Genomic DNA, 24,899 nt, shown 5'->3' on the forward strand with positions numbered 1-24,899 from the left:
CAGCCTTGCCCTTGTTCCATGACCTTGTCAGGTGGGTCCCAGTGCTCCCTGGGGGTGGGGTAGGGGCGGCTCAGGGGACTCTTTTCTATCCTGGGCCAGGGGGCTGATAGGTCCACTAGCACAGTGCTTGCAAACCCCTAGGGGGGATTTCACAAATTCCACTCCCAATGTCCCTGGAGAAGAGGAAGCAGGGAGGAGAAACAGTGGGCTTTCTTCTGTAAAACTCCAGGCTGAACGCAGGCGGGGCTCTCTGTTTTTGCTGAAATCAGGTGTTTTCGCTTCCTTAAGCCTTGCTAGCATGCTTATGACTACTCTCTGTCTCACATCTGAACTTCTTTTCTTGTGTGGACCCACCCCCAGGCAGGCTCACCCCATCCCCACAGGACAAGCATTGTGTTTTCTTCTCAAGCCTGCCTTGGCTGTGTTACACTTGTTCCATTCAGTTTGATCCAGCCCTTTCTTTGCACGGCCCTAGTAACTACAAACCTGTGTCAGACAGTTCCTGTGATACACAGATTAGGAGACTGGACTTCAAATGCCGGCCCGACCCTGATGACCTCCACGGGGCGTGAGGGCAAATGCCAACTCACAGAGGTCTGATTGTTTCCGATGAACACAAGGGAAGAGACTTTCTCCCACCTCCCTTTCCTTTCAGAATTCTTTTCTTTTTCTAATGTATGTTAAACCTTCTTAAGGGCTAAACAAGCCTCCTGCCAGTCCCATAATTCAGGACGGGTTTCCCGAGGGTCTGGGAGTCACTGCTTTGAAATGTGATCATCAAGGAAGATAAGGCCTAATCTCCTCTGTTCTGGGAGCGCAGCGTCCAACCCGGCCTGCAGAGCCTACTTAGCGTAATGGGTTCTGCCCACTTAGCTGCAGACCAGAGTTAGATTTCTTTCTACTTTTGCAGTCCCCTTCCCGGTAGCCTGGGCTGCATGTCCTTCTGATTTAATGCTTATTCCATGATAAAATTGTTTCTTTCTCTTCTGCCTTTGTGGACAGGTTTTCTGGTTAAGGAGATTTTGTTTTTAATTCTATTCCTTCAGTAGTGGCCTTGGGCCAGTCACTTAGTCTCTGGAAGACAGCTCGATCTTAACAGGGTTCATGTGAGGTAAATAGAGTCTGGCACACAGAAAGCACTCAAAATTGTGAGCTCTTATTATTGCTATCTTTTGTATTTTTTCACTGACTTTTCATTGCATTTTGTTAGTAGATGGACCGTTTTCTATTTATCCCGCATTAATTTTGTTCTTTGGTTGGTTTTGCCATGTACTTTTTGCTTGAATGCCTTTTTGTTGTTTTCAAAAATGCTAATTCACAGTTAAGTGAATATTTTAAAACTGCTAACGGAGAGGATTTCAAATGTTCTTCACACAAAGATAAATGTATAGGGTGACAGATATGCCAGTTACCATGATCTGATCATTACACATCATATACATGTATTGAACTATCACACTTAGCCCCATTAATATGTTCAATTATTGTGCAATTTAAAATAGAAGTATATGCTTTCAAAATCCTTCTCATCCCCAAATGCCAACTTCTCTCTTGATGTTGACGAGGAAAAGTGTGACTGAACCCCTTGATCTCTGGGGCAGTGCCTAAAGTTCTCTCAGTCAAATGTACCACACACAGCCCAGTGCCCAGCACCCGGGGCGGGGGGTGCATCCTCTGCCAGCCCAGCCCTGGAGGCCCTCACCTTCGTAGGACCAGTTGTTGTTGAAGGTCTGCGTCAAGGCCTGCATCTCCTGCAGCAGGACCGAGTCTGCCTGCGAGGAGGTTTCTCCTCCATCTTCTTCCTCCAGGATCTCTTCTTCCTCCTCAGGGTCTGGGGAGTTCTGCATCATTTCCTCAATCTCCTCGATTACCTGGAGAAGGCACAGAGAGGATGCTAACTCTGCTCCCTCAACCGGAGCAGGTACAGAGAGGATGCTAACTACTCCCTCACCCGGAGCAGGTACAGAGAGGATGCTAACTACTCCCTCACCCAGAGCAGGTACAGATAGGATGCTAACTACTCCCTCACCAGGAGCAGGTACAGAGAGGATGCTAACTACTCCCTCACCAGGAGCAGGTATAGAGAGGATGCTAACTGCTCCCTCACCCGGAGCAGGTACAGAGAGGATGCTAACTCTGCTCCCTCACCCGGAGTGGGTACAGAGAGGATGCTAACTCTGCTCCCTCACCCGGAGCAGGTACAGAGAGGATGCTAACTGCTCCCTCACCCGGAGTGGGTACAGAGAGGATGCTAACTGCTCCCTCACCCGGAGGGGGACTAAGAGGATGCTAACTCTGCTCCCTCACCTGGAGGAGGTATAACTTTCCTCCTGGCTGGAGGGCCCCCCTGGCTTGAATTTTGATCAGTTAAGGATATTTCTAATTTGCTGCCTGGAAAATGCCTACAGCAATATTGTTTCTTAATAAATATTGAATACTAATAAACATAGATCTGACCAAAGACCTACCTACACTCTTCCTTTAATGGAAAGCACCCTTTAATGTAAAAGCTTTTCCAAGAGCTCCATTTAGACAAATGCTTATTGGAAATAAACTATTCTTTCAGGATGCAGAAAAGGGCTGGCTGGAAGGGAGAATTCACTTCGATTTGCTGAGCACTTTATTTCTAAGTGGAAAAATATTTGATCTAACCAACTTTCACACAAAACCCAGTCCATTAGCCGTCATGAAACAAATGACAGGAAGCAACACCAAGTGTTCCTAGAATAACTCAAAATGCAGAGCAAAACAAGTATTTCTCCAGAATTCACCAAGACAGGAACTAGAGCTTCCCAGTAACAAATAATAATAATAATAATAATAAAGATAATAAAATAGCAAAAGAGCAGGTAGGGTCTGGAGAACAGAAATGAGATAAGAAGCCTGGCTCAAATGTATCTGAAGATACAGCACAACTCGCAGAAATGGAAGATAGAATCAGATACCTGCCAAAAGGGATACAGGTGAATGAGGTAGTGCATTAACTGCTTTGTGAAGATGGTATAGGCAAAGAGTCCCCCTCAAATGAGCCTGTGCACAAGTCGGGTCACCACAGAGCGTTTCTGCATTTGTCTGTTCTTGGTGCTGGGAAGGACTCCACCTCCAAGGCCCCTGACCGAGGTCTGTGATGTGGATCTCTTCAAGGGGCTGAGAGTCTCCTACAGAGTCAATCCTGGTTTTACTCCCAACCTCTCTAGCCCAGGGATACCTAGACTTTGACTGCAACAGCACATCAGAGATGCAATGGAGTCAGATAACCCCTGTTAGGATCTTAAGGTTGAGTTTCTGCCTCTCTAAAAGCAGTTACCACTGTACCCATGGATGTGCTTCCCCCTGCAATTCACAAGAATAAATGCTAGTTCCTGTCTTTTTCTATCTGGTTCTCTTCAATCTCCTAATGTTCACCCCTTTCAAATGCCCCTTTTTGACCAGAGAAATGAAGAACAAGTTTACTAAAAAACACATTCAGACACTGAAGCCTCCCAAGGAGAGTTTTTTCAGATCAATTTTGAGAAAGTTTGGATGGGGTCTAGTTCAAGAAAACCTCCCATAAATATTTGTTTACTATAAAGCCAAATAAGGAAATCAGAGACTCTACGTTATTCTCCCTAAGTAATATGTTATTAAAACTAAAACCAGAAATGGGGCCAGAATTGTGAGACAGCAGGTTAAGCCACCACCTGTGATATGAGCACCGGTTGGACTCCCAGCTGCTCCACTTCCAATCCATCTCCTTGCTAACGCCCATGGGAAAGCAGCAGCAGATGGCCCAAGTGCTTGGGCTCCTGCCCCCATGTGAGAGACCCATATGGAGTTCCTGGCTCCTGGCTTTGGCCCAGCCCATCCCTGGCCATTGTGACCATTTGGGAGAGTGAACCAGCAGATAGAAGATCTCTCTGTCTATTCCTCTCCCTCTGTAAGTCTGGCTTTCAAATAAATAAAAAGTAAATCATTAAAAAAGAATAAAACCAAACCAAAGGTGGAGCACTCTTAGCTTACAAAGATGGAAGTGTCTCCAGGACTCCTTCTGGAAGGCTCAGAATGTTTTCTATGAAAGGTGGGAAGTTACCCGTATACACAGAAGCCTCACCTGCCACTGTTTTTGGAAGAACGGGTATTTGAGACCCCTGCTTGAATGCCCTGGCTTACAGGAGGCTTAGCCGGAAGTGAAGATAATAAACACCAGGCCTATCTCTGGCTATTCTCAAAGACTGACCCCTACCAACCCAAGGGTCAGGGATTACGTTTGTGTTCATGGCAGGCAGGTAAACTGAGGCACAAAGAGACATCAAATTCCTTATAAAAGACACTCGGTCATTAGCACAACCACCACAAGCCCATACAACTTTCTTCTGCCTTAGGTGGATATGGCAAATATTTTTCTTAAACCCTTTTTCTATCAAAATAACACAAGGTGCCCAGAAGTGAGAGAGACCCATACCTGATCCGCTGTGAGCAGAGGCTCCTCATTGATGCCAGAGTCATTTTCACTCTTCTCGTTGAACTCTTCCTCTTCCTTCTCATGGATCTAGAAGTAGGGAGAGAGGAGACGGGATTTTGATCGACTAAGAGGGCATTCCAGCTTTCCACTGTCCGTACAAGGAAATGGAAGAGCTGTCCGGAGTGTCATTCAATTGCCAGCGTACCTCCGTCACACAGCATGCACCACTGAGTCCAGTTTGGCCAGAAAAGGAGAAGCAGGAAGGAGTGGCCACCACCACTCTGAATCAAAGGAACAGCACTGTTCTGTGGCCCATAGACCGGTCATCACCAGGCAAACGAGGAACCTTGTCAAGGGGAGTGACACGGCAATGACCCCCGCAGCAAAGGCACACCTATTTTAACGAGGAGTTTCAGTCTAGGGGTTTGTTTCCAGATTCATCCAGCTCCCATTTTAAGGGGTTCACTGTTCCAATCCAAATAGTCGTGGCTTTCAGAAGTTCGTGCTCGGCCGTCCTGTTACTGGAATCTGGGCATGGTATCATAGCTGATAGAGGATGTGATGAATCATCGTGGGACTTGCGGACAAACAAGGACATAAGCCTTAGCCATTTTAGCTCCTTGCCCAAAAGCAGATCAAATTCCCTGGGGGGCTCCTTTATTCCTGCATTCTTTCAAAAAACCAGCTCCATCCCATGGTTCCTCACCCCACCCTCTGCATTCTTTTCCAAGTTTGAAAAGCTGGAGAAAAAACTGTACAAAGCTGCTCAGCTCTGCTCACTGCCTCCCCTCCAGACCTTTAGCCTGCTCTAAGCTAACATAAGACCCAGCCTGCTGCAAGGCTGGGCTTTTGGCCGGGGAACTTGCTCTGTGTGTATCCCAGCAGCTAGCCACCTCTGCGAATCCGGTCTCCTCCCTGTTCTGCCCTTCTCTCCTTACACATGCTACTAAATAACCTGCCCACATGAACTGCAGGACAAATTAAACAGAAAGAAAAATAGTGGAAGAGAAAACCGCTTGATCCATTTGTCCTTTGTCCCCCAAACTCCATAATCCTAAGTATGATTCTGAGAGTGGAACCACTGGAATTCTAGATGTTTAAGTCCAGTAGGATATTTATAGCCTACCTGGCTTTACTGACCATATCCCAGACTGTTACCGGTTGGCATCTATGTTCAAATTCTACACTAAATAAATCTCCTAACAAGCTCAGTGTCTAAAAGTCTAATTTGACGTTCCTACAGGGGGCTAGCTCTGCAGAGCCACTCCCATCCAGGAGTCAATCTAACTCCAAGAGCTGGCCTGATGATGCATCCCTTCCCTGGGGATGACATCCTTTTTATTCCAACAGGAAAGATCCCAGTTCCGATCCCAGCAATCATGTCGGAGGTCGTGTATCCTCAGAAACTTCTCCCCTCTTCTGCGAGTTCTGCTTTGGTAGACACCCCTGACAAGGCACATCACCTTCTATCTCCGTTTGCTTAGAACCAGGCCTATGTCACTATCAAAAATTAAGCAAATATATCTTTTTTTAATTTTTTTGACAGGCAGAGTGGACAGTGAGAGAGAGAGACAGAGAGAAAGGTCTTCCTTTGCCGTTGGTTCACCCTCCAATGGCCGCCGCAGCTGGCGTGCTGTGGCCGGCCGGCGCACCGCGCTGATCCGATGGCAGGAGCCAGGAGCCAGGTGCTTCTCCTGGTCTCCCATGCGGGTGCAGGGCCCAAGCACTTGGGCCATCCTCCACTTCACTCCCTGGCCACAGCAGAGAGCTGGCCTGGAAGAGGGGCAACCAGGACAGAATCCGGCGCCCCAACCGGGACTAGAACCTGGTGTGCCGGCGCCAAAAGGCGGAGGATTAGCCTAGTGAGCAGCGGCGCCGGCCGCAAATATATCGTAAGTGCCATCTGTGCTCCACCTGGGTGAGATGTAGGCCAGGCAGGCGACGGAATCATTTAAGGGGCTGGTGTGCCAGATGGCAACATCTATTTCTGCTGTGAAACCCATATGCTTCTGCCTCTGCCAAGTCTACCACCTATGGTAGCCCCCTGGTGCCCACAGCTCCCCGCTGGGCAGAACAAAACTCCTACAGCCATGCTTTGTCCACCAACCTCGCTCACATGCGGAGCTTTCTTAGGCCAGGAAGTCATGTGGTAGAAGTAGGGCTCTTACTGGGATAAGGAGTTTTTGTTTTCTGTTTGGGCTGTTGTTTTCTAAGCATCTGAAAGCAGCTGCTAGTCTATAAGTTGAATTAGCGAGGGGATGGTTTGGGGCTGTGGCATTAAATCTATTAAAAACGGGATGTTGACATTTTCTGAAATGTGGTCAGTGGTAGTGTTAACTTTATGATCTCCTTACGCAGCTGCCCTCTCTGAGATCAAGGCTGGGAGGGTGCTCCTAGGGAGAGGTCCTCCTGGCTGTTTAAATGTTAATGAACCTGGGCTGGGGCCTGAATGGCACTCTTAGAGCTTCCTTCCTGCTCCCTCCCTCAGGCACAAAGCCTACCGTGCGTTGTCGGGCTTGAGTAAGAAGAGGTCTGGAAATCAATTATAAGCTCATGGATTTCAGCTGCACCGACTTCCTCCTATTATGGGAGATATACCCGCCCCTTATTTTCTCAGATCCCAGAAATCTGTCACTAAAAGGTAAAATAAAAGGAGAAGCATACACAAGGACCCTGCAAGAAAGCCCTAGTGGCTTCCTTCTGCCTGAGGACTCCCCCTCCCTCTGGGTCTCACCACATCCACCCCTGGCTGCTTTGGTTCTGACTCTCCCCCGCCTCTTGGCCCTCTCTGCCGGCTCCTGAACTCGCTGTCAATCCAACCACACTTGCACTGCTGCCCTAGCTCTCGTCACCTCTCAACAGCCCCTCTTCCCTCCACGCACATCATTTATCGACTCCACCCTCCCCTCCCTAACCAGGACAGAGTGGGAAGCCCGAGGGGGACTAACAGAGAGCATGAGAAAGAGAAAGCGTTTTTTAAAAATGACCGCAGCTGGCGCGGTGGCTCACTAGGCTAATCCTCCACCTGAGGCGCCGGCACCCCGAGTTCTAGTCCCGGTTGGGGCGCATGGGCCTTAGCGGCCACTTGCGGGGGTGAACCAAGGGAAGGAAGACCTTTCTCTCTGTCTCTCTCTCCCACTGTCTAATTCTGCCTGTCAAAATAAATAAATAAATAAATGAATGTAGAGAACCTTCCCTAAAGCCTGTAACATGCTAAATCTTATTGTACAGTAGTCCAAGTGGGGATTAAAATTATGTGGAGTCCTTGTGCCCTACACAGACCATAACCAGTGTCTTCTGTTAAAGGACTCCAGGTGACTCCATGCATAAGGAAGGGAATTTACAAGTGACTAAGATACCACTTGGGACCCCTGCATTGCACATCGGAGTAACTGGGTTCAAGTCTCAGCTCCCACCCCAACTTCTTGCTAAAGTACAACCTGAGAGGCAGCAAGTGATGGCTCAAGTACATGGATCCCTGCCACTGCCCTGGGAGACCAGGGTGGAGGTTCAGGCTCCTGGTTTGGCCTGGCACAACAACAGCCCTGGCTGTTGCAGGCATTAAAGGAGTGAACCAGCAGATGGAAGAGCTCTCTCTTTCTCTCTTCCTGTCTCTCTCTCTCCCTTTCAAATAAATGAAAAGAAATAAAACTTTTTAAAGGGGAGTTGCTAATGAGTATTTAGCTACTTCTCCATAATATTTCCCTCCCCTTACAACCCTTGTTTCCTATAAGTGGTTGCTTCCTTGACCAGAATTAGGAAAACAGATACATTTTTATCTCCAGACAAAAAGTAGAAAAATAAAATTCATCTGTATGTACCCAACTGAAGGAAAAGACAATTTTTGGCCCTTTCACTCTTGTGAACAAGCAGGAAGCAATTATGTGGGCGAGTCAATGGCTCTGTATTCCCCTAGTGATATGTGCCAGAACAGGGGCCAACAAATACTTGATGGAAGAATTGAGGAGCAAACAAAAATGAAAGCACTGAAGGGTAGATAACTGCTTCCTAGTCACCTGGAAAGCAGAAAGATGGAACTGACTATGCTGGACTCCCACTTCCTCTTGTCCAAGATAACTACTGTCTGCTATCAAGCTGATTAATGGAAAAACCCAATGAAAGTGGAGAATTATTAAAAATAACAATACTATGGGGCCAGCTTTGTACTGCAGGGGTTAAACCACCACTGGCAATAGCAGCATCGCATATCAGAGTGCTGGTTCAAGACCCAGCTGCTCTACTTCCTATTTGGCTTCCTGCTAATGTACCTGGGAAGATAGAACATAATGGCCCAAGTGCTTGAGCCCCTGCCACCACCCACGTAGGAGACCAGGCTGGAGTTCTGGGTTCCTGGCTTCAGCCTGGTCAATTTGGGGAGTGAACCAGTGCATGGAACATTTTTCTTCTCTCTCTTGTTCTGCCTTTCAAATAAATTAATCAATCTTTTAAAAAATACTAATCATGTGTACATACATATATAACTCAAGCATATTACCTTGCCCTAAAAATGCAAATATACATTTATTTACTCTCCAAGCTCCTAATCTAAGGCCAAGCTTCTATGATAAGTCTCTGAGCAGAGTTCTACAAAGTCTTTCTTATATCACCCATCACCCACCTTATAATATAATTTGTAAAATGATTTCCTGTGTCCATTTATTTATAGTAGGAGCAGGGTTCTGTGGTTTTAATGTGTCCCCAGAGGCTTTATGTGTTGGAGGTATGGCCCTCAGTGTGGTGGCTTTGGGAAGTAGTGGGGCCTTGAAGAGGTGCATCTTGGTGGCAGGTCCCTGGATCTCTGGGGCTGCCCTCAGAAGGGATTAAGGCAGTTCTCATGGCACCCAGGGAGCTGGCTTGGAAGTGGAGCAACTGGGACACGAACTGGTGCCTTTATGGGATGCCTTTGTCATATCAGCGGCCTTGCCCGGTACACCACAACACCAGATACAATAAACAAATCTTTAAAAAGCTCTGCCTCCCTTAAACATGTCCCGTTTCAAATAATTCATCAAAAAACTAGAAAAAGTCCTCAGAAATTAAAAGTATGATACTAAATCTAGATTTTCCAATAGAGCTGAAGGTTGTAAAAATCCCCTAAAGAGTAAAACAAAATAAATAGACAGAAAATAATGGGGAATATTTTAGAGGATCAATTTAAGAAGTTCAACACTTGCATAAAATGATTACGCAGGCACAAACAGAAGACACGGTCTCTTTAAGCCATCACAGAGTAATCAGTATTGGACTTGTCTCTCCTGCCACAAACAAGGATAAATCGGGACACAATCTATGAGCTGATTGTTTCCAGTACTGGACACAGGCAGTGCAAGGCTGCAGCCCTGGAAGGCAGAGGAAAACATAAAACAAATGAAACTGCAAGAGTCTGTCACCTGTGACCCTGCGCTGTGAGAAGCACTCTACAGAGACTTTGGACTGAAAGAAAATGACAGGAAATCAGATCTACGGGAAATAATAAAGAACACCACAAGTGGGGAAATACAAAGAATTATCTTCTTTTTCTTCACTTAATTTCCTTAAAAGATGGTTAACTGTCTGAAGCAAAAATAACTTTGTGGTGTACAGTTCTAATAAAATATATGACAAGGATAGCAAAAAAGGTTGGAGGGAAGGGATTGAGGCTCTTACAAGCGTTTCACATTTCATGCGAGGAAGTGCAATATCAATTCTAAATAGACTAGGCTAACAGTAATATAGGGTGTAATAACTAAGGAATCCCTACAAAGTTACGTACAAAGAGGTACAGAGAGAAATCCAATAGATACATCAAATGGAACGCTAGAGAATATTGGATTGAGTCCAAAGGAGAGAGGGAAGGTGGAACAGAGACACGGCAACAAAAGAAAAAAATTGATGAAGCATAGAAATGCAAGATAGCATGACTTATCATAAGCCTTCAATGAACGAACCACTATGCAAATGAACTGAATACAATAGCCAAAAAGCATAGGTTGTCAGACTGAATATACAAACGGAACCCAATTATATGCCACCTATACAGGACACACTTTAAAAATGAAGACATGCAGTCCCGCTTTATACTGCAGTGGCTTAAGCTGCCACTTAAGACACCAGCATCCCATATAGGAACACTGGTTTGGGTCCCAGCTGCTCCACTCCCAATCCAGCTTCCTGCTAAAGAACGCTCTTGGGAGGTAGCAGATTTTGCCCCCATCTTCTGCCTTTCAAACACTTTTTAAAAAGTGTTTATTTATTTTCATCTCCTTGAAAGACAGAGTAACAGAGCAAGACAGCTTCTATCCCCTGGTTCATTCCCTAAGTGCCTGAAACAGCCAGGACTGGGCACCAGGAGACAGAAAACTGGATTACAAATAGCGTAGTTGAGACTCAAATCAGCCTCTGCATAGAGATATGGGCATCTCAACTGGTGGCTTAACCTGCTCTGCCACAACTCCTGCTTCAATAAATAAGTCTTAAAAAAAAAAAAAAAAGATTGTCTGTAACAAGCATTGTTGAGAATGTAGAACCATCGGATCTCTCAAACTGGAAAGTAGTTTAGCAGATCTTTAAAAAGTTACAACTACATCAACCATATGATTCAGCTATTCTATTCAATGGTTTTTATCCAAGAGAAATGGAAGTGCATGGCCACAGAAAGACTTACACAAGAATGTTCACAGTAGCTTTACTTGCAATATTTAAAAACTGGAACCACCCCAGTGTTCACCTATAGGTGAATGAATAAGCAAATCATAGTATACCCATATATTAGAACACTATTCAGCAATAGAAAGGAATGAACTGCTGATACACGCAACAACAAAGTTAAATTGCTAAATAATTATCCTAAGTTTAGAAAGCCAGATGGGGGAAATTGCATATTGAACTTAATGGTTAAGATTGCTTGGGCTGGCGCTGCAGCTCACTAGGTTAATCCTCCCCCTTGCGGCGCCGGCACACTAGGTTCTAGTCCCGGTCGGGGCGCCGGATTCTGTCCCGGTTGCCCCTCTTCCAGGCCAGCTCTCTGCTATGGCCCAGGAGTGCAGTGGAGGATGGCCCAAGTGCTTGGGCCCTGCACCCCATGGGAGACCAGGAGAAGCACCTGGCTTCTGCCATTGGATAAGCGCAGTGCGCCGGCCGCAGCGCACCGGCCATTGGAGGGTGAGCCAAGGGCAAAAGGAAGACCTTTTTCTCTGTTTCTCTCTCTCTCACTGTCTACTCTGCCTGTCAAAAAAAAAAAAAAAAAAAAATTGCTTGGGACGCTCATACCCCTTACCAGAGTGTCTGGGCTGAGTTCCAGTTCCCCTCCCAATTCCAGCTTTCTGCTATGTGCACCTTGGGAGGCAGCAGGTGAGAGTTCAGGCACTTGGGTTTTCACCACCCACATGGGGAGACCCTGACCAAGCTCTGGGCTCCTGGCCTTGGCCTGGCCTAATCCCTGCTGTTATGAGTTTTTGAGGAGTGAACCAGCAAATAGGAGGGCTCCCTGGGTCTGTCTATCTGTCTCTGCCTTTTTCTTTGTGTCTATCAAATTAATTAGTTAATTAATTTTTAAAAATGTTTAAAAACCCAGACCAAAAAAAGGACAGGCTGTATGATTCCATTTATATAAAATTCCACGAAACACAACGTAATCAATTGTAGCAGAAAGCAGGTATGTGGTTGCCTAGAGATTACGAGTGAGAGGGAGGGATAATGGCTATGTTTACTCTCCTGATTGTGGCAACAGTTTCACAGATGTATTCATATATCAAAGCTTATCACAGAGTACACTCTAACAAGTGCACTGTAATCATGCTAATTATCCTTCATTAAAGCTGTAGGGAGAAAATAATAAAATAAAGAAGGGTAATACGGCATGACTTAGTTGGCTTTATCTCAAGAATACAAGTTTGATTTAATATTTCAAACTTAATTCATGAAATTCATCACATCAAAACAATAAAGGAGAAAAATGCATCTCAATAGAGGTAGAAAACAGATCATTTACCTACAGAAAAATAACATAAGAAAGTATGCCACCAGGTAAAGCCATGAGTTTCCAGCTTCAAAGGGCCCACTGAGTACAATAGAGTGCATAATACATATTGAAAACCCACTATACAGCACATTATTGTAAAATTTCAAATGAGAAAGGGGAAGGAGAACATACTAAAAGCTTCTTAGAGAGAACCAAAAAGGAGTCACATATCCAGAGAACTGGGGATCACAACAGATTTTGGGCTTCTCGACAGTAACCTAGAATAACTATCATATTGAACACTTAACAGCATATCTAACAGGTGAACAAAGATATTCTCATGGATTTTTTTTTAAGATATACTTTTTATTTGAAAGGCAGAGCAACACAGAGAAAGGGAGAGAGAGAGAGAGAGATCTTCTATCCTCTGGTCCACTTCCCAAAAGGCTTACAAGAGTCAGTGCTGGGCCAGGCTGAAGCCAGTAGCTTGGAACTCCATCTGGGTCTCCCACATGGGTGGCAGGAGCTCATGTACTTGGGCCATCTTCCATTCCCTTCCCAGGTGCATTAGCAGGGAACTGCCTCCCCATGTGGCCCCATGCCTTGCCTCCTGCTTCTAGGACCTGTAGCTGCAACTGGCCCTCCATATCCACAGCTCCTCATCTGCAAATTCAACCAACCACACATCAAACGTATTCTAAAAGAAAAACTGCTTCTGTATGGAAGGTTTTTCTTCTGGTCATTGTTCCCTAAACAATACAATGCAACAGCTATTCTATAGCTTGTGCATTGTGTTGGGTATTGTAAGTTGGAGATGATTAAGTATATGGAAAGATATGTGTAGGTTATATGCAAATACTATGTCATTTCACATAAAGGACTTACATTTTTATTTATTTATTTTATTTGAAAGGGAAACAGAGAGACAGAGACAGAGACACAGAGAAAGATCTTCCATGTGCTGCTTCATTCCTCAAATGCCCACAACAGCCAGGGCTGGGCCAGGCGGAAACCAGGAGCCCAGAATTCCATCCAGGTCTCCTCTATGGGTGGCAGGGACCCAAATACCTAAACGACTTTGCCTTCCAGAGTATGAATTAGCAGGAACCTGGAATGAGATATGGGGCTGGAACTTGAATCTAGGAGCTCTAACATGGGATGTAGGCGCCCCAAGATGCATCTTTTTTTTTTTTTGACAGGCAGAGTTAGACAGTGAGAGAGAGAGAGATAGAGACAGAGAGAAAGGTCTTCTTTTGCCATTGGTTCACCCTCCAATGGCCACCGCGGCCAGCGCCCTGCGGCCGACACACCACACTGATCCAAAGGCAGGAGCCAGGTTCTTCTCCTGGTCTCCCATGTGGGTGCTGGGCCCAAGCACTTGGGCCATCCTCCACTGCACTCCCGGGCCACAGCAGAGAGCTGGCCTGGGAGAGGGGCAACCGGGACAGAATCCGGCGCCCTGACCGGGACTAGAACCCGGCGTGCCGGCGCCGCTAGGTGGAGGATTAGCCTAGTGAGCCGAGGCGCCAGCCCCAAGATGCATCTTAACGACTGCTCCAAATGCCTGCCACTTGAGCACAGGCAGATTTTTGTATCAGTGGCAGGTCCTGGACCCAATTCCTGCCTCCTCCCTCGTGGGGATACCAAGGGACGATGGTTTAATAAACTTGGTCTCCGTGAGCCTGTGTTGTAGCCCCTCTTGCGGCTGCACCTGACTATCACGTGCAAGAACACAAAGCAATCATGTTGGGAAATGTGTGCTTCAGTCAGAGCGCAGAGTTGAATAAACGATACACACGTTAGAAACTAAGCAAAGGACAAAAACAGGGTGATTGCAAAAAGTTTCACGGGAGAGGAAATCTTCTTCCAGAACACTACATGGTTCAACTAGAAATAATATTTACATAGCCACAATTGTGTCTATAATTTTGAATCGATTATCAGTGAGTGACAACCCTATATGCCAAGAAAGGAAAGGTATGAGTACTGCAGTTGGTGCAAAAGAATTGTATTTTTATCTTTCAAAATACAGTTAATAGATAACAGCTAAAATGGATACTTTTTTAAAAATCATAGAAAACAGCAATATAAATATACTGTTAGAAAATTAAAGCTGTATCTCAAAAAAGAAACAAAAATAGATGCCTCTACACAGTAGGGAAAGACAAGGCAAGAGGCTGCTGTTTTAATTTTTTAAAGACTTATTTTTACCTGGTGTCTTTAAAATTTTGACTTTTTAAGTTTTGTACATGTGAAATTTTAATTTTTAATACAGAAAAATGACCCTACAGTCAAAATTCAACAGTTTTTACAACACTTAGTGAAATGACTTAGTGTTGGGCACAAAGACAAGGGTGATGAGGTTTGGGAGCAAACAGCTGATTCTCAGCAGTGGCTCACTTACGCCGAGGGTCTGTGGGCTCATGAGCGAGAAGCCCACCAGCTGTGGGCACTGAGCGCCCCAAGGGCACTTGGTTGGTTGGTCAGTACGTTTCCTAGAAGGAATACACAGCTCTGGCTAACCCAGTAAGTCATTTAAACTGAGGTCCGTTTAAAAAGCTGCTTCAGTAATTAACCCAGAGAATTTTAAAAAGGATGAACTAAAACTGCTTTAATCCACCCTCTTCTGCTACTGTGTCCTTTCCCGTGGGTTTGATGGAAGAACTACTACAAAGGAAGATCATCCGTCTCGGGGTCATTCAGCTCCCCCTGAAATATTCCCTCTCTGGAGGGAAATCTGCAAATGAGGAGGAATTAGATCCTTTTGAAGGGCAGGCTATCTTAAATATCCTTGGCTTCATCCGCCAAATGAGTTAGAAAACTGGCAAAAGAGATAACAAAGCCACGTCTGCTGCTTGCACTGCAATGGATCTGACTGAATTTCAGCCACCGGATTTGTTCCGTGAGTGCCCTCTTGTCCTTCGTGTTCTGGCTCAGTTCTAACCAGCATACAGAGAAGCAAGAGCAAAGGAGCAGTCAGAGTTCAAAACAGGACCCGAGACAAAGCTTCCTACGTGCTCAGTAGGTGTGCAGCAAATCTTCGTCTCAGAGCACCATCTGACCTGCCCTAGTCAACGATGCCTTGCAGATTTGAACATTTTGGATGGTTAATTATTAGAAGAGTTAAGGATATATAGATAGGGTACAATGGCTTAAGCCGCCACCTGTGACACTGGCATCCCATATGGGCTCTGGTTTGAGTTCCAGCTGTTCCACTTCTCTTTTTTTTTTTTTTTAAAGATTTATTTATTTATTTGAGAGGCAGAAATAGAGAGAGAGAGGAGAGAAAGGAGAGAGAGAGAGAGAGAAAGAATCTTCCATCTGCTGGTTCACTCCCCAAACAGCCATAACAGCCAAGGCTGGGTCAGGCTGAAGTCAGGAGCCAGGAGCTTCTTCCAGGTCTCCCACCTGGGTGCAGGCCCCCAAATGTTTGGGTCATCTTCCACTGCTTTCTCAGGCACATTAGCAAGGGACTTGGTTGGAAGTGGAGCAGCTGGGACTCCAACCTATGGGATGCTGGCACTGCAGGCAGAGGTTTAACCCTCTGAACTGGCCACAATGCTGCCTCCCCACCCCCAACACATCTGGCTGCTCCACTTCTGATCCAGCTCCCTGCTAATGCACCTGGGAAAGCATCAAAAGTTGGCCCAAGTGCTAGGGCCCCTGTACCCATGTGAGAGACCAAATGAAAGTTACTGGCTCCTGGCTTTGGCCTGGCCCAGCCCCGGCTGTTGCAGCCATTTGAGGAGTGAACCAGCAGATGGAAGATCTTTCTTTCTCTCTTTCTCTCTCTCTCTCTCTGTCTTTTAAATAAATGAATTGATTTTTTAAAAAAAGAAGACATGCATAGTTACTTTTTCAACAAATCAGCCAAATGCTGATCTCTTTGCTATGCTATCTCAAGCAGTAGTCCGTAGATATCTTGCCCAATAAGGGGAATCTGTCTCCTGTTCCTTTCCTTGAATTCAACTCCGGATCACCCAGGAAGATTATATCCACCTCCCTTCATCACTTGCTGAGTCCCTGGGGCTGTGCCAGCCCTTCCTGGTAAGAACTCATCACCTGTCCTCCTCAGCTGAAACTAGAAAACCAAGCGAAGCAGAAATCAGCTTTTTTACATTCACTGAGCCATTAAACAGTTTACCTTCTGCTATGCTCTGAATGTCTGTGCTCTCCCCCAAACCTAAGTTCATCTGTGGAAATCCCAACCCCCAAGGTGATGGCGGTAGGAGGTGGGGCCTTTGGGAGGGAATTAGGTCATGAGGTTGCAGCCCTCATGAATGAGATTAGTGCCCTCCTAATGGAGACCCCAGCGAGCTGTGTGGAGACACAGGATGTGATGACTGACTACAGACCAGGAAGCAGGCCTTCCTCAAGAGGCTGAACCTGGCAGGCCCTTGTCCTTGAACTTTGCAACCTCTAGAAGTATGAGAAATAAATTTCCAGTGTTTGCAAGTTACCCCATCTAAGGTGTTCTCTTACAGCCGATCAAAGTGACTAGGACACCATTCCTCATGTAGGCAGCCAGGAGGAGCAATCTGGATCTTCTGAAAGGTCACTCCCTGCACCCACGGCCAGTGCAAATAGACTCCCGGTAAGTATCCTCTGTTTATCAGAAGCCCTGAGGCTCCTTTCCCTGGCATCCATAACCAGGGAGTGTAGCCTTGACCCAGACACTTAAACAACCCCTTGGTTGAGTTTCACACAGGCTGCAAGATCAGCCAGCACTTATTCTCAGCCCTGTTTCTGGTAAGACTTAGTTCTTTATTTTTAATGGGAAAGCCTGATTGGTGAAAAACTCATTATTTGAACTCCAGAAGAAGCCTGTGATACTGGACTCTTACTTCCGTGTCTTGTAGGACACAGATCAACAGAAGAAGTTGTCTGTGCCCACTCTCCTCACAGAGGACCATCCCAATCACTTCAGACACACAGGAGGTCCCCCTATCATCCACCCCCTCCATAACTGCTCTTTGCAGCAGGGATGTTGAGCAATCCTGAGCTTTGTTACAGGACAAGGAAGACTGAATGATTTCCTAACTGGAGCCCACATCTTCTCAAGTCCTCCTGAACAGGGAGCCCCAGAGAGGTACCTCGGTGTCAGAGCTGTTGCCATTCAGCGCTTCGATGTTTGGGTCCCTCCAGTCTTCCGAGAGTGAAGGGATGTAATTGTCTGTCAGAGCATCCCAAACCCTGTAAACAAAGAGAAGCTCTCATTAGCACACATCTGTGGCCTGGCCCCGCCTGGAGGGAGGAAGAGCTGGCGGGGGGAGGAGAGAGGCTGCTGTGTGTGCCAGGCTGAGATCATCTGCCTTCCAGCAGGCAGGGCCAGAGCAGCTTTAAACTGAGCTAGAGGCACGGCCAGGGGTGAGCGCGCCAAGAGCACGGAGCCTGCCAGGGGCTCGGGTGCACAGGTGTAGGCTCCAGGGAAGAGGAATTTCTCACCATTGAGACACAAAGGGCAGAGTCTATAATCAAATTTCCTCTAGCCCTGGAAATAAATCTTCCACTCAACAAGAGTTCACCCCCCTGAGCCTAAGAAGGCCCATGTCCCCTTTCCTATGGGCAGAGAGAGAGAAACAAAAGCAGAGACAGGAAAACACAGAGATCCTGGTTTTCTGGCTGAATCTCATTAAGGTCAGGGTTTATCATCCAGTTTAGACACATTTCAGAGGCCTGCAGTCTAAATGGTCAAGAATTAACTCCTTGACATCCATTGTAGGTAAGGAGATGACACCAATACTGGGAATGCGTACTTGTGACCCACAATGCTGTGGTGAGCCCACCGGTGGTCCAATCCTACCCTCTAGCAACATGTAGTCTAAATGTGCCAATAAATATACCTCTGTCCATGCATTCATTTTGCAGCAAGGAAAGATACAACTTCCTTTATTACATTTCTTTCAAAAAATCCTGATACTGATATATATATATCATATATATGATACTGATATATATAGATATATATATGAAGAAAAGGTTTCTATTCTATAATTTTTATTGCTTTTTTTGGGGTGAAAAACAGAAAGCATTAAGGAAAACTCTGAAGTGACAAACACAAACCAGGAAAATGTAAAAATTAGTCAACACCAAGAGATTAATGTAAATCAGTAAACTAAGCTTCCAATAAAGCCATCCATGGAAGGCAGCAACACTTGAGTTTGTATCAGATATAAATGAGGGCTCTACAGGGGCCCATGCAAGTCAAAAATGAGAGATACCTCTGAGACTAAGGTAGAAGGTTTTTTTATTGTATTATTTATTCGAGTGATACATGCCCATGCTTATTTATTTATCTGGAAGAGTGACAGAGAGAGAGGGAGAGACAGTGAGGGACCCTCATCCGCTGGCTAACTCTGCAAATGTCCACAACAGCCAGGACTGGACCAGACATAAACCAGAGGGCAGGACCTCCATCCTGGTCCCCTACATGTAAGGTAGGGGTCCAATACTTGGACTATTATCTGCTACCTCCTAGGCACATTAGCAGGAAGCTAGACTAAGCTTGAACAAGGCATTACAGTATGGGATGCGGGCATCCCAAGCAGTGGCTTAACCAACTGAACCACAACATCTGCCCCAGAAGGTACATTTTATTTAGATATACTAATCTAAGAAAACAATCATTTAAAAATAGGCATATATGGGGCCGGCACTGTGGTGCAGTGGGCTAAAGCTGCAGTCCGCATTGCCGGCATCCCATATGGGCGCTGGTTCGAGTTCTGGCTGCTCCACTTGTGATCCAGCTCTCTGCTGTGGCCTGGGAAAGCAGTAGAAGATGGCTCAGGCCATTGCGACCATTTGGGGAGTAAACCAAGGATGAAAGACCTCTCTCTGTGTCTCTACGTCTCTCTGTAACTCTTTCGAATAAAATTTTAAAAAATCTTTTTTAAAAATAGGCGTGTGTGTGTGTGTGTATGGATCAAATTCAAAATGTAACAAAAGGGACCAGTGCTGTGGTGTAGTAGGATAAGCCTCTGCCTGCGGTGCCGGCATCCCATATGGGTGCTGGTTTGTGTCCTGGCTGCTCCACTTACAATCTAGCTCTCTGCTATGGCCTGGAAAAGCAGCTGAGGACAGCCCAAGTCCTTGGGCCCCTGCACCTGTGTGGGAGACCCGGAAGAAGCTCCTGGCTCCTGGCTTCAGACCCAGCTCTGGCCGTTGCAGCCATCTGGGAAGTGAACCATCGGATGAAAGACCCTTTTCTCTGTCTCTCTCTCTCTGTAACTCTGCCTCTCAAATAAATAAATATTTAAAAAAGTAACAAAATATGTCATAAGATGCTGAAAAGATTAGGGTAAAACCATATATATTTTTTATATTTATATAAATTTATACACTATGTATATAAACCAGCACAGACACTTGAAAACAGGTGTGTAACACTAATGCAGGAGAGGAATGCTATTAACATGATAAAATCAGAAATGATATCTGACACATGGGCATCTAAGCAAAAAGATTTACCTCCTACACAATGCACACAATTGCTGATGAAACAAATATAAAATAAACCTATGAAAACACAATTTAATAGCAGTGCTTGAAGCATTTGCTAATTCTGTATTTTGCCACCATTACAAGAAGGCTCTGAGAGAACTCAACAAGTGCTTCTAAGACACAGATTCAGCAGGATTTCAGGGCCTACTTCTTAAACCATGAGTGATATCCCAGTCTCTGTCATGCACTATTAAAGATGCATTAATTGAAGCTGCTTCTAAATGCAAGTCCCATTAGCATCCTAGAGCCAAGAGGCAAATGTGATTTGCTGTCTCCAGGACAAGCTCCAGGGCACCAGACCCATTGGAAAGGCCGTCAGGAGACTTCGCTTCATATCACTGCATTACATTTTCCACTTGGAGAATGAACATGCATGCGGGCACTGACCTTCAGAATTTTCCCTACAGGAAGGGCCTTGGAGAAGTGAAATTCAGCAAAACCCAAATTAGGCAGGAGCCTTCTGCTTCTCCAGGGGTTAGACAGAAGCTGGGACCTTAGTGGATTGCACACTTCCCCATGACCTTGAGACCCTTTATAGCCTTTAAATGGCACCTAAAAGCATAGCAGGCATGCAAAGCCGAGACACTCTGGCAAAAAACGTCCTACCCGAAGGACCCCTATGGGTGAGACCCCAGAGGAAAGAAGGGGCCACCAAAGAAGGATGTACTTTTCTCTGAAGAGGGGAGAGAAGTTCCACTTTGCTTATGGCTCTGTCAAGCTAATGGACCCAAAAAGCTTCCATAGCCTTGGCAGTTCGTGGCAAGAGCCTTGGGCAGGCTGGCGCCGCGGCTCACTAGGCTAATCCTCCGCCTTGCGGCGCCAGCACACCAGATTCTAGTCCCGGTCGGGGCGCCGGATTCTGTCCCGGTTGCCCCTCTTCCAGGCCAGCTCTCTGCTGTGGCCCAGGAGTGCAGTGGAGGATGGCCCAAGTACTTGGGCCCTGCACCCCATGGGAGACCAGGAGAAGTACCTGGCTCCTGCCATCGGATCAACGCGATGCGCCGGCCACAGCATGCCAGCCTTGGCGGCCACTGGAGGGTGAACCAATGGCAAAGGAAGACCTTTCTTTCTGTCTCTCTCTCTCTCACTGTCCACTCTGCCTGCCAAAAAAAAAAAAAAAAAAAAAAAAAAAGCCTTGGGCAATTACTGATATTATACATAAGAGCGTTATTTGTTAAATAAACAAGAATCATTGTGCACTAACTTCCCACGCAGGACCTCTATCCCCAAAGTGTTGTACTGTGAAACTTAATAGTAAAACTTGTTCTCAAGATTCACTTCCTTTTAGTATATTAAAAGGAAGATATTACTATGTCTCATAAGTTATAGTTATGTCCAAGAGCTCACAAAAGAAGTAGCAGCCTTGGGTTCTTCTTTAAAGAAATTAACTTTCTGGCTGGTTGCCGCGGCTCACTTGCCTAATCCTCTGGCTGCAGTGCTGACACCCCGGATTCTAGTCCCGGTTGGGACGATAGATTCTGTCCCGGTTGCTCCTCTTCCAGTCCAGCTCTCTGCTGTGGCCCAGGAGTGCAGTGGAGGATGGCCCAAGTGCTTGGGCCCAGCACCCGCATGGGAGACCAGGAGGAAGCACTTGACTCCTGGCTTCAGATCGGCGCAGCGCAGCCATTTGGGGGATGAACCAATGGAAAAAGGAAGACCTTTCTCTCTCTCTCTCACTGTCTAACTCTGCCTTAAAAAAAAAAAAAAAAAAAAAGAAATTAACTTTCTAAAAGGAAAGGGGGAGGAAGTAAGGGAAAAGAGGAAGGGGGAAAAAAAGGGAAATCAGCTTGGAGAGGCAATAACATAGATAACATAGATCAGCCCTGTACAGACAGCTGAGAACACATCTCTTAGTGTTTTTTTTTTACTCCATTTGTTCTTTTTTTCTTTTTCTTTCTTTCTTTCTCAGACAAAACAAGAGAGAGCAGGAAGGAGGGGAGGGCGGGAATGGTGGGAAGAATTACCATGTACATAAAGTTGTATTTACAAGACACATACAAATTAAAAATAAGTAAATATTTAAAAAAGTATTTAACATACATTGACTGTTTAAAAAAAATGGCAGGGGTCCAGTGCCGTGGCATACCCAGTAAAGCCACTGCCTGCAGTGCTGGCATCCCATATGGGCTCCAGTTCGAATCCCAGCTGCTCCATTTCCGATCCAGCTCTCTGCTATGGCCTGGGAAAGCAGCAGAAGATGACCCAAGCCCGTGGGCCCCTGCACCCACGTGGGAAACCCGGAGGAAGCTCCTGGCTCCTGGCTTTGGATCAGCACAGCTCCAGCCTTTGCGGCCAACTGGGGAGTCAATCAGCAGATAGAAAATCTCTCTCTCTCTCTCTCTCTCTGCCTCTCCTTCTCTGTCTGTGTAACTCTGACTTTCAAGTAAATAAATAAATCTTAAAATAAATTAATTAATTAAAAATGTTAAAGACTCCCTCTGATCACTTGGGGAAGGCCCGCTTTTCTCACCTGAACCTCCCTGACTATACTCTGAATTTCTTCTTCTAATTCCAGGCTTTTAGTGACAGTTCCCTAAACCTCAGGATTTCAAACCATCCTCCTTCGCTTTCATACTTTGTCCAGATTTTCTTCTTCCTTTCTGATGTCCTTTTTATCCTTTGAAGTTTACAAATAGCCTTTAAGATAAAGCAGCTCCCACCTCTGTATAATCACTGGATTCCTTCCGCTCCCTACTCAGTGCACATTTCGCAAGAGTAACAAGAGCAGCCAACGCTTGCCCAGCAGTTGCCATGAGCCAAGTGCCCGTCACTCATTACTCACAACCCTACAAAGCAGATGCTAATGAGAAAAACCCCAAATGCAGTGAAGTTAATTGCCTTGTCTAAGGTCATACAACCAGTAATGGCAGAGGTGGGATTTGAATCCTGGCACTACAGAGACTGAGCGTACAGAGCCTGTATTCCTAGCCATTTAATGATTCCAACTCTTTATGAAACATAGAGTTGGCACTGACACAGGCATCAAAATAATGTGAGAGAACTTCAAAATACTTGTGGAAAAAATAGAATTAAAAGATAAGTTTACCTTCTGGCAAAAAAAAAATTTGAGGTCCATACATAGTTTTGTTATAATGAAAAATATGCCTTTTACACAAACTCTTTGAAGACTCCTTATTAAGCATAGGTTCAAAAATTTTTTCACCAAGATCAACTCATTTTTTAAATGTTTATTTATGCATTTATTTATTTGAGACAGAGTTCTCATCCACTGGTTCATTCCCAAAATGACTCAGTGGCAGAGTGGGGGTTGGGGAGGGGTAACCAAGCCCGGAGCAATCCAGGTCTCCCACATGGGTGGCAGGAACCCAGCTACTTGAGCCATCAATGCTGACTGCCAGGGCTTGCATTAGTCAAGAGCCAGAGCCGACCATCAAACCCAGGCACTCCTAATTAACACAGGCATCCTAACCAGCATCTTAACCACTAGGCCGAACAGGTGTCCCCAAACCTTGTCTTTCAATTCCCTTTTCCATGAACTTGTTCCAGTACCTTTGTGTAGCTAGTTCCAAATCACAACCTAGGGCAACAGTTTAGAAGCTGGCCCTGTGCAAAACATGCACACCTATGTCATTCTGGACGTTGTGCATTCGATGTGCAATAGGAGGGAGGGGGGCACGACAGCTCCCTGTCCAGGTCTCCAGCCCAGTGAAGGGGAAACCGAAGGCAATGATGGATGCACCATGACAGGCGGGCAGGTGGCCTCGGGGACAGAGGAGTCAGTGCTGGGAGGGGAAACAGAGCTTTCTGCAAGGAAAGGAAGGAAAAGGCTCTGCCGCCGAGAAGCGTCCTGCTCTTTCTCTTTCCCTGTGGGATGGGAGGCTTTGAAAGCCCGCCCTACTCCATCATTTATCAAAGAACTAAGATAAAACAGGTGGCCTCAATGCCTATCCTTATGCTGCCATAAGGCTGTCTCAGCCCCATAATAGCAGAAAAGACTTTTCAAGTGTGTTTTTTATAGCTTGAACTTAAATGCCTGTAGAACTGACTACACTGTCTTTTACATCAAAGGGCTGGGGATGTGGAAAAGGCAGAGCACAAGCAAACCCAACAGCGGGGGTTGCGCAAAGACAAGTGCACACAGAGCTAGCAACACAGCCTTCGGGGCTGATCAGTCCTGACAAATAAATCCACAGCCACATGTAGGTACCTGGGCCCAACAACAAGGTGGGCAGCTTCAAGGGCTTATTCAAATTCCAGCTTGGGAACATTTCCCTTAACCACCCCCTCAGCTGGCCTCTTCTCTTGCCCACTGCTTGATTTGTGTCCAGCCATGCCAACATCCACACTTAGCATGAGTGCAGTTTTGTGGTTAACGTTTAGGAATTGAGAGTTAGTAGCACATCAGTTCCTTTAAACATCTTTTTATGTTTCTCCAAATGTTTAAATAGAATCAATACCAACTCTTGGCTTCTATATGGGGAAACCTCCAAGAAAAGAGAAGGAAATGTCCTAAAAACCAGAGTTAGCTGTCAGCTTTCCCTATCAAACTATTTGGCATTTATTTATCTTCTAGTTAAAGTATGTCTGAGGACTGTCAGTTTACTTACTGCATGGACTTTGTCTTTAGCATTGCCTTTAACCCGATAATTCTGTCTGAAGAACAGAAAACAGCTGCTGGTCTCGTGGGTTTGATCCAGCTGTCTCTGCAGGGTCCTTCTAAGCGGCATGACAGGGATGCCAGAGAGGCAGGAGGTAGGGTGAGGGCCATCCACTTGCATTTGTGGTGACCCCTAAGGGGCTCTGACCTCCAGATCTGATGTCTCATGGAAAAGGCAAAGGGTGGTCACACACACACATAAAGATGAAATTCCGGAATATTTTCTGAATTCACAACCGGAAAATACATATTCAAATCTGACCCTCCTTTCATGCCTGGATCTTCCAAGCCCTTAACAAATTAGAGGTAAGTTGGTATCACAGTCAATTCCCTATTGAACAAATGAGGAGTACAACTTCTGGCATAGCAGGTTAAGTCTCTGCCTAAGGTGCTGGCACTGC

The 24,899-nt window shown here is 45.8% G+C and overlaps 1 protein-coding gene across 3 annotated transcripts in view; it reads right to left on the bottom strand.

Annotated features, from left to right (window-relative positions):
- The window catches only part of FEZ1 (fasciculation and elongation protein zeta 1), a 51,685-nt gene that overhangs the window by 15,884 nt on the left and 10,902 nt on the right, over positions 1 to 24,899 (bottom strand). Inside the window, exons 1-4 of one of the 3 annotated variants that reach the window (XM_089335266.1) lie at positions 24,449 to 24,571; positions 17,474 to 17,573; positions 4,442 to 4,528; positions 1,703 to 1,871 (exon numbers count right to left, since the gene is read on the bottom strand). In XM_089335266.1, coding sequence (XP_089191392.1) covers positions 1,703 to 1,871; positions 4,442 to 4,528; positions 17,474 to 17,573; positions 24,449 to 24,471 — 379 coding nt within the window. In that variant the 5' untranslated portion in view covers positions 24,472 to 24,571. Of the gene's footprint in view, positions 1 to 1,702; positions 1,872 to 4,441; positions 4,529 to 4,646; positions 5,464 to 17,473; positions 17,574 to 24,448; positions 24,572 to 24,899 lie in introns of those variants that run through there. The other 2 variants (XM_002708685.6, XM_089335270.1) reach the window with 2 other exon arrangements.

The sequence above is a fragment of the Oryctolagus cuniculus genome, chromosome 1, assembly GCF_051225735.1.
Source record: "Oryctolagus cuniculus isolate XC-2025 breed Fujian yellow rabbit chromosome 1, ASM5122573v1, whole genome shotgun sequence".
Lineage (NCBI taxonomy): Eukaryota > Metazoa > Chordata > Mammalia > Lagomorpha > Leporidae > Oryctolagus > Oryctolagus cuniculus.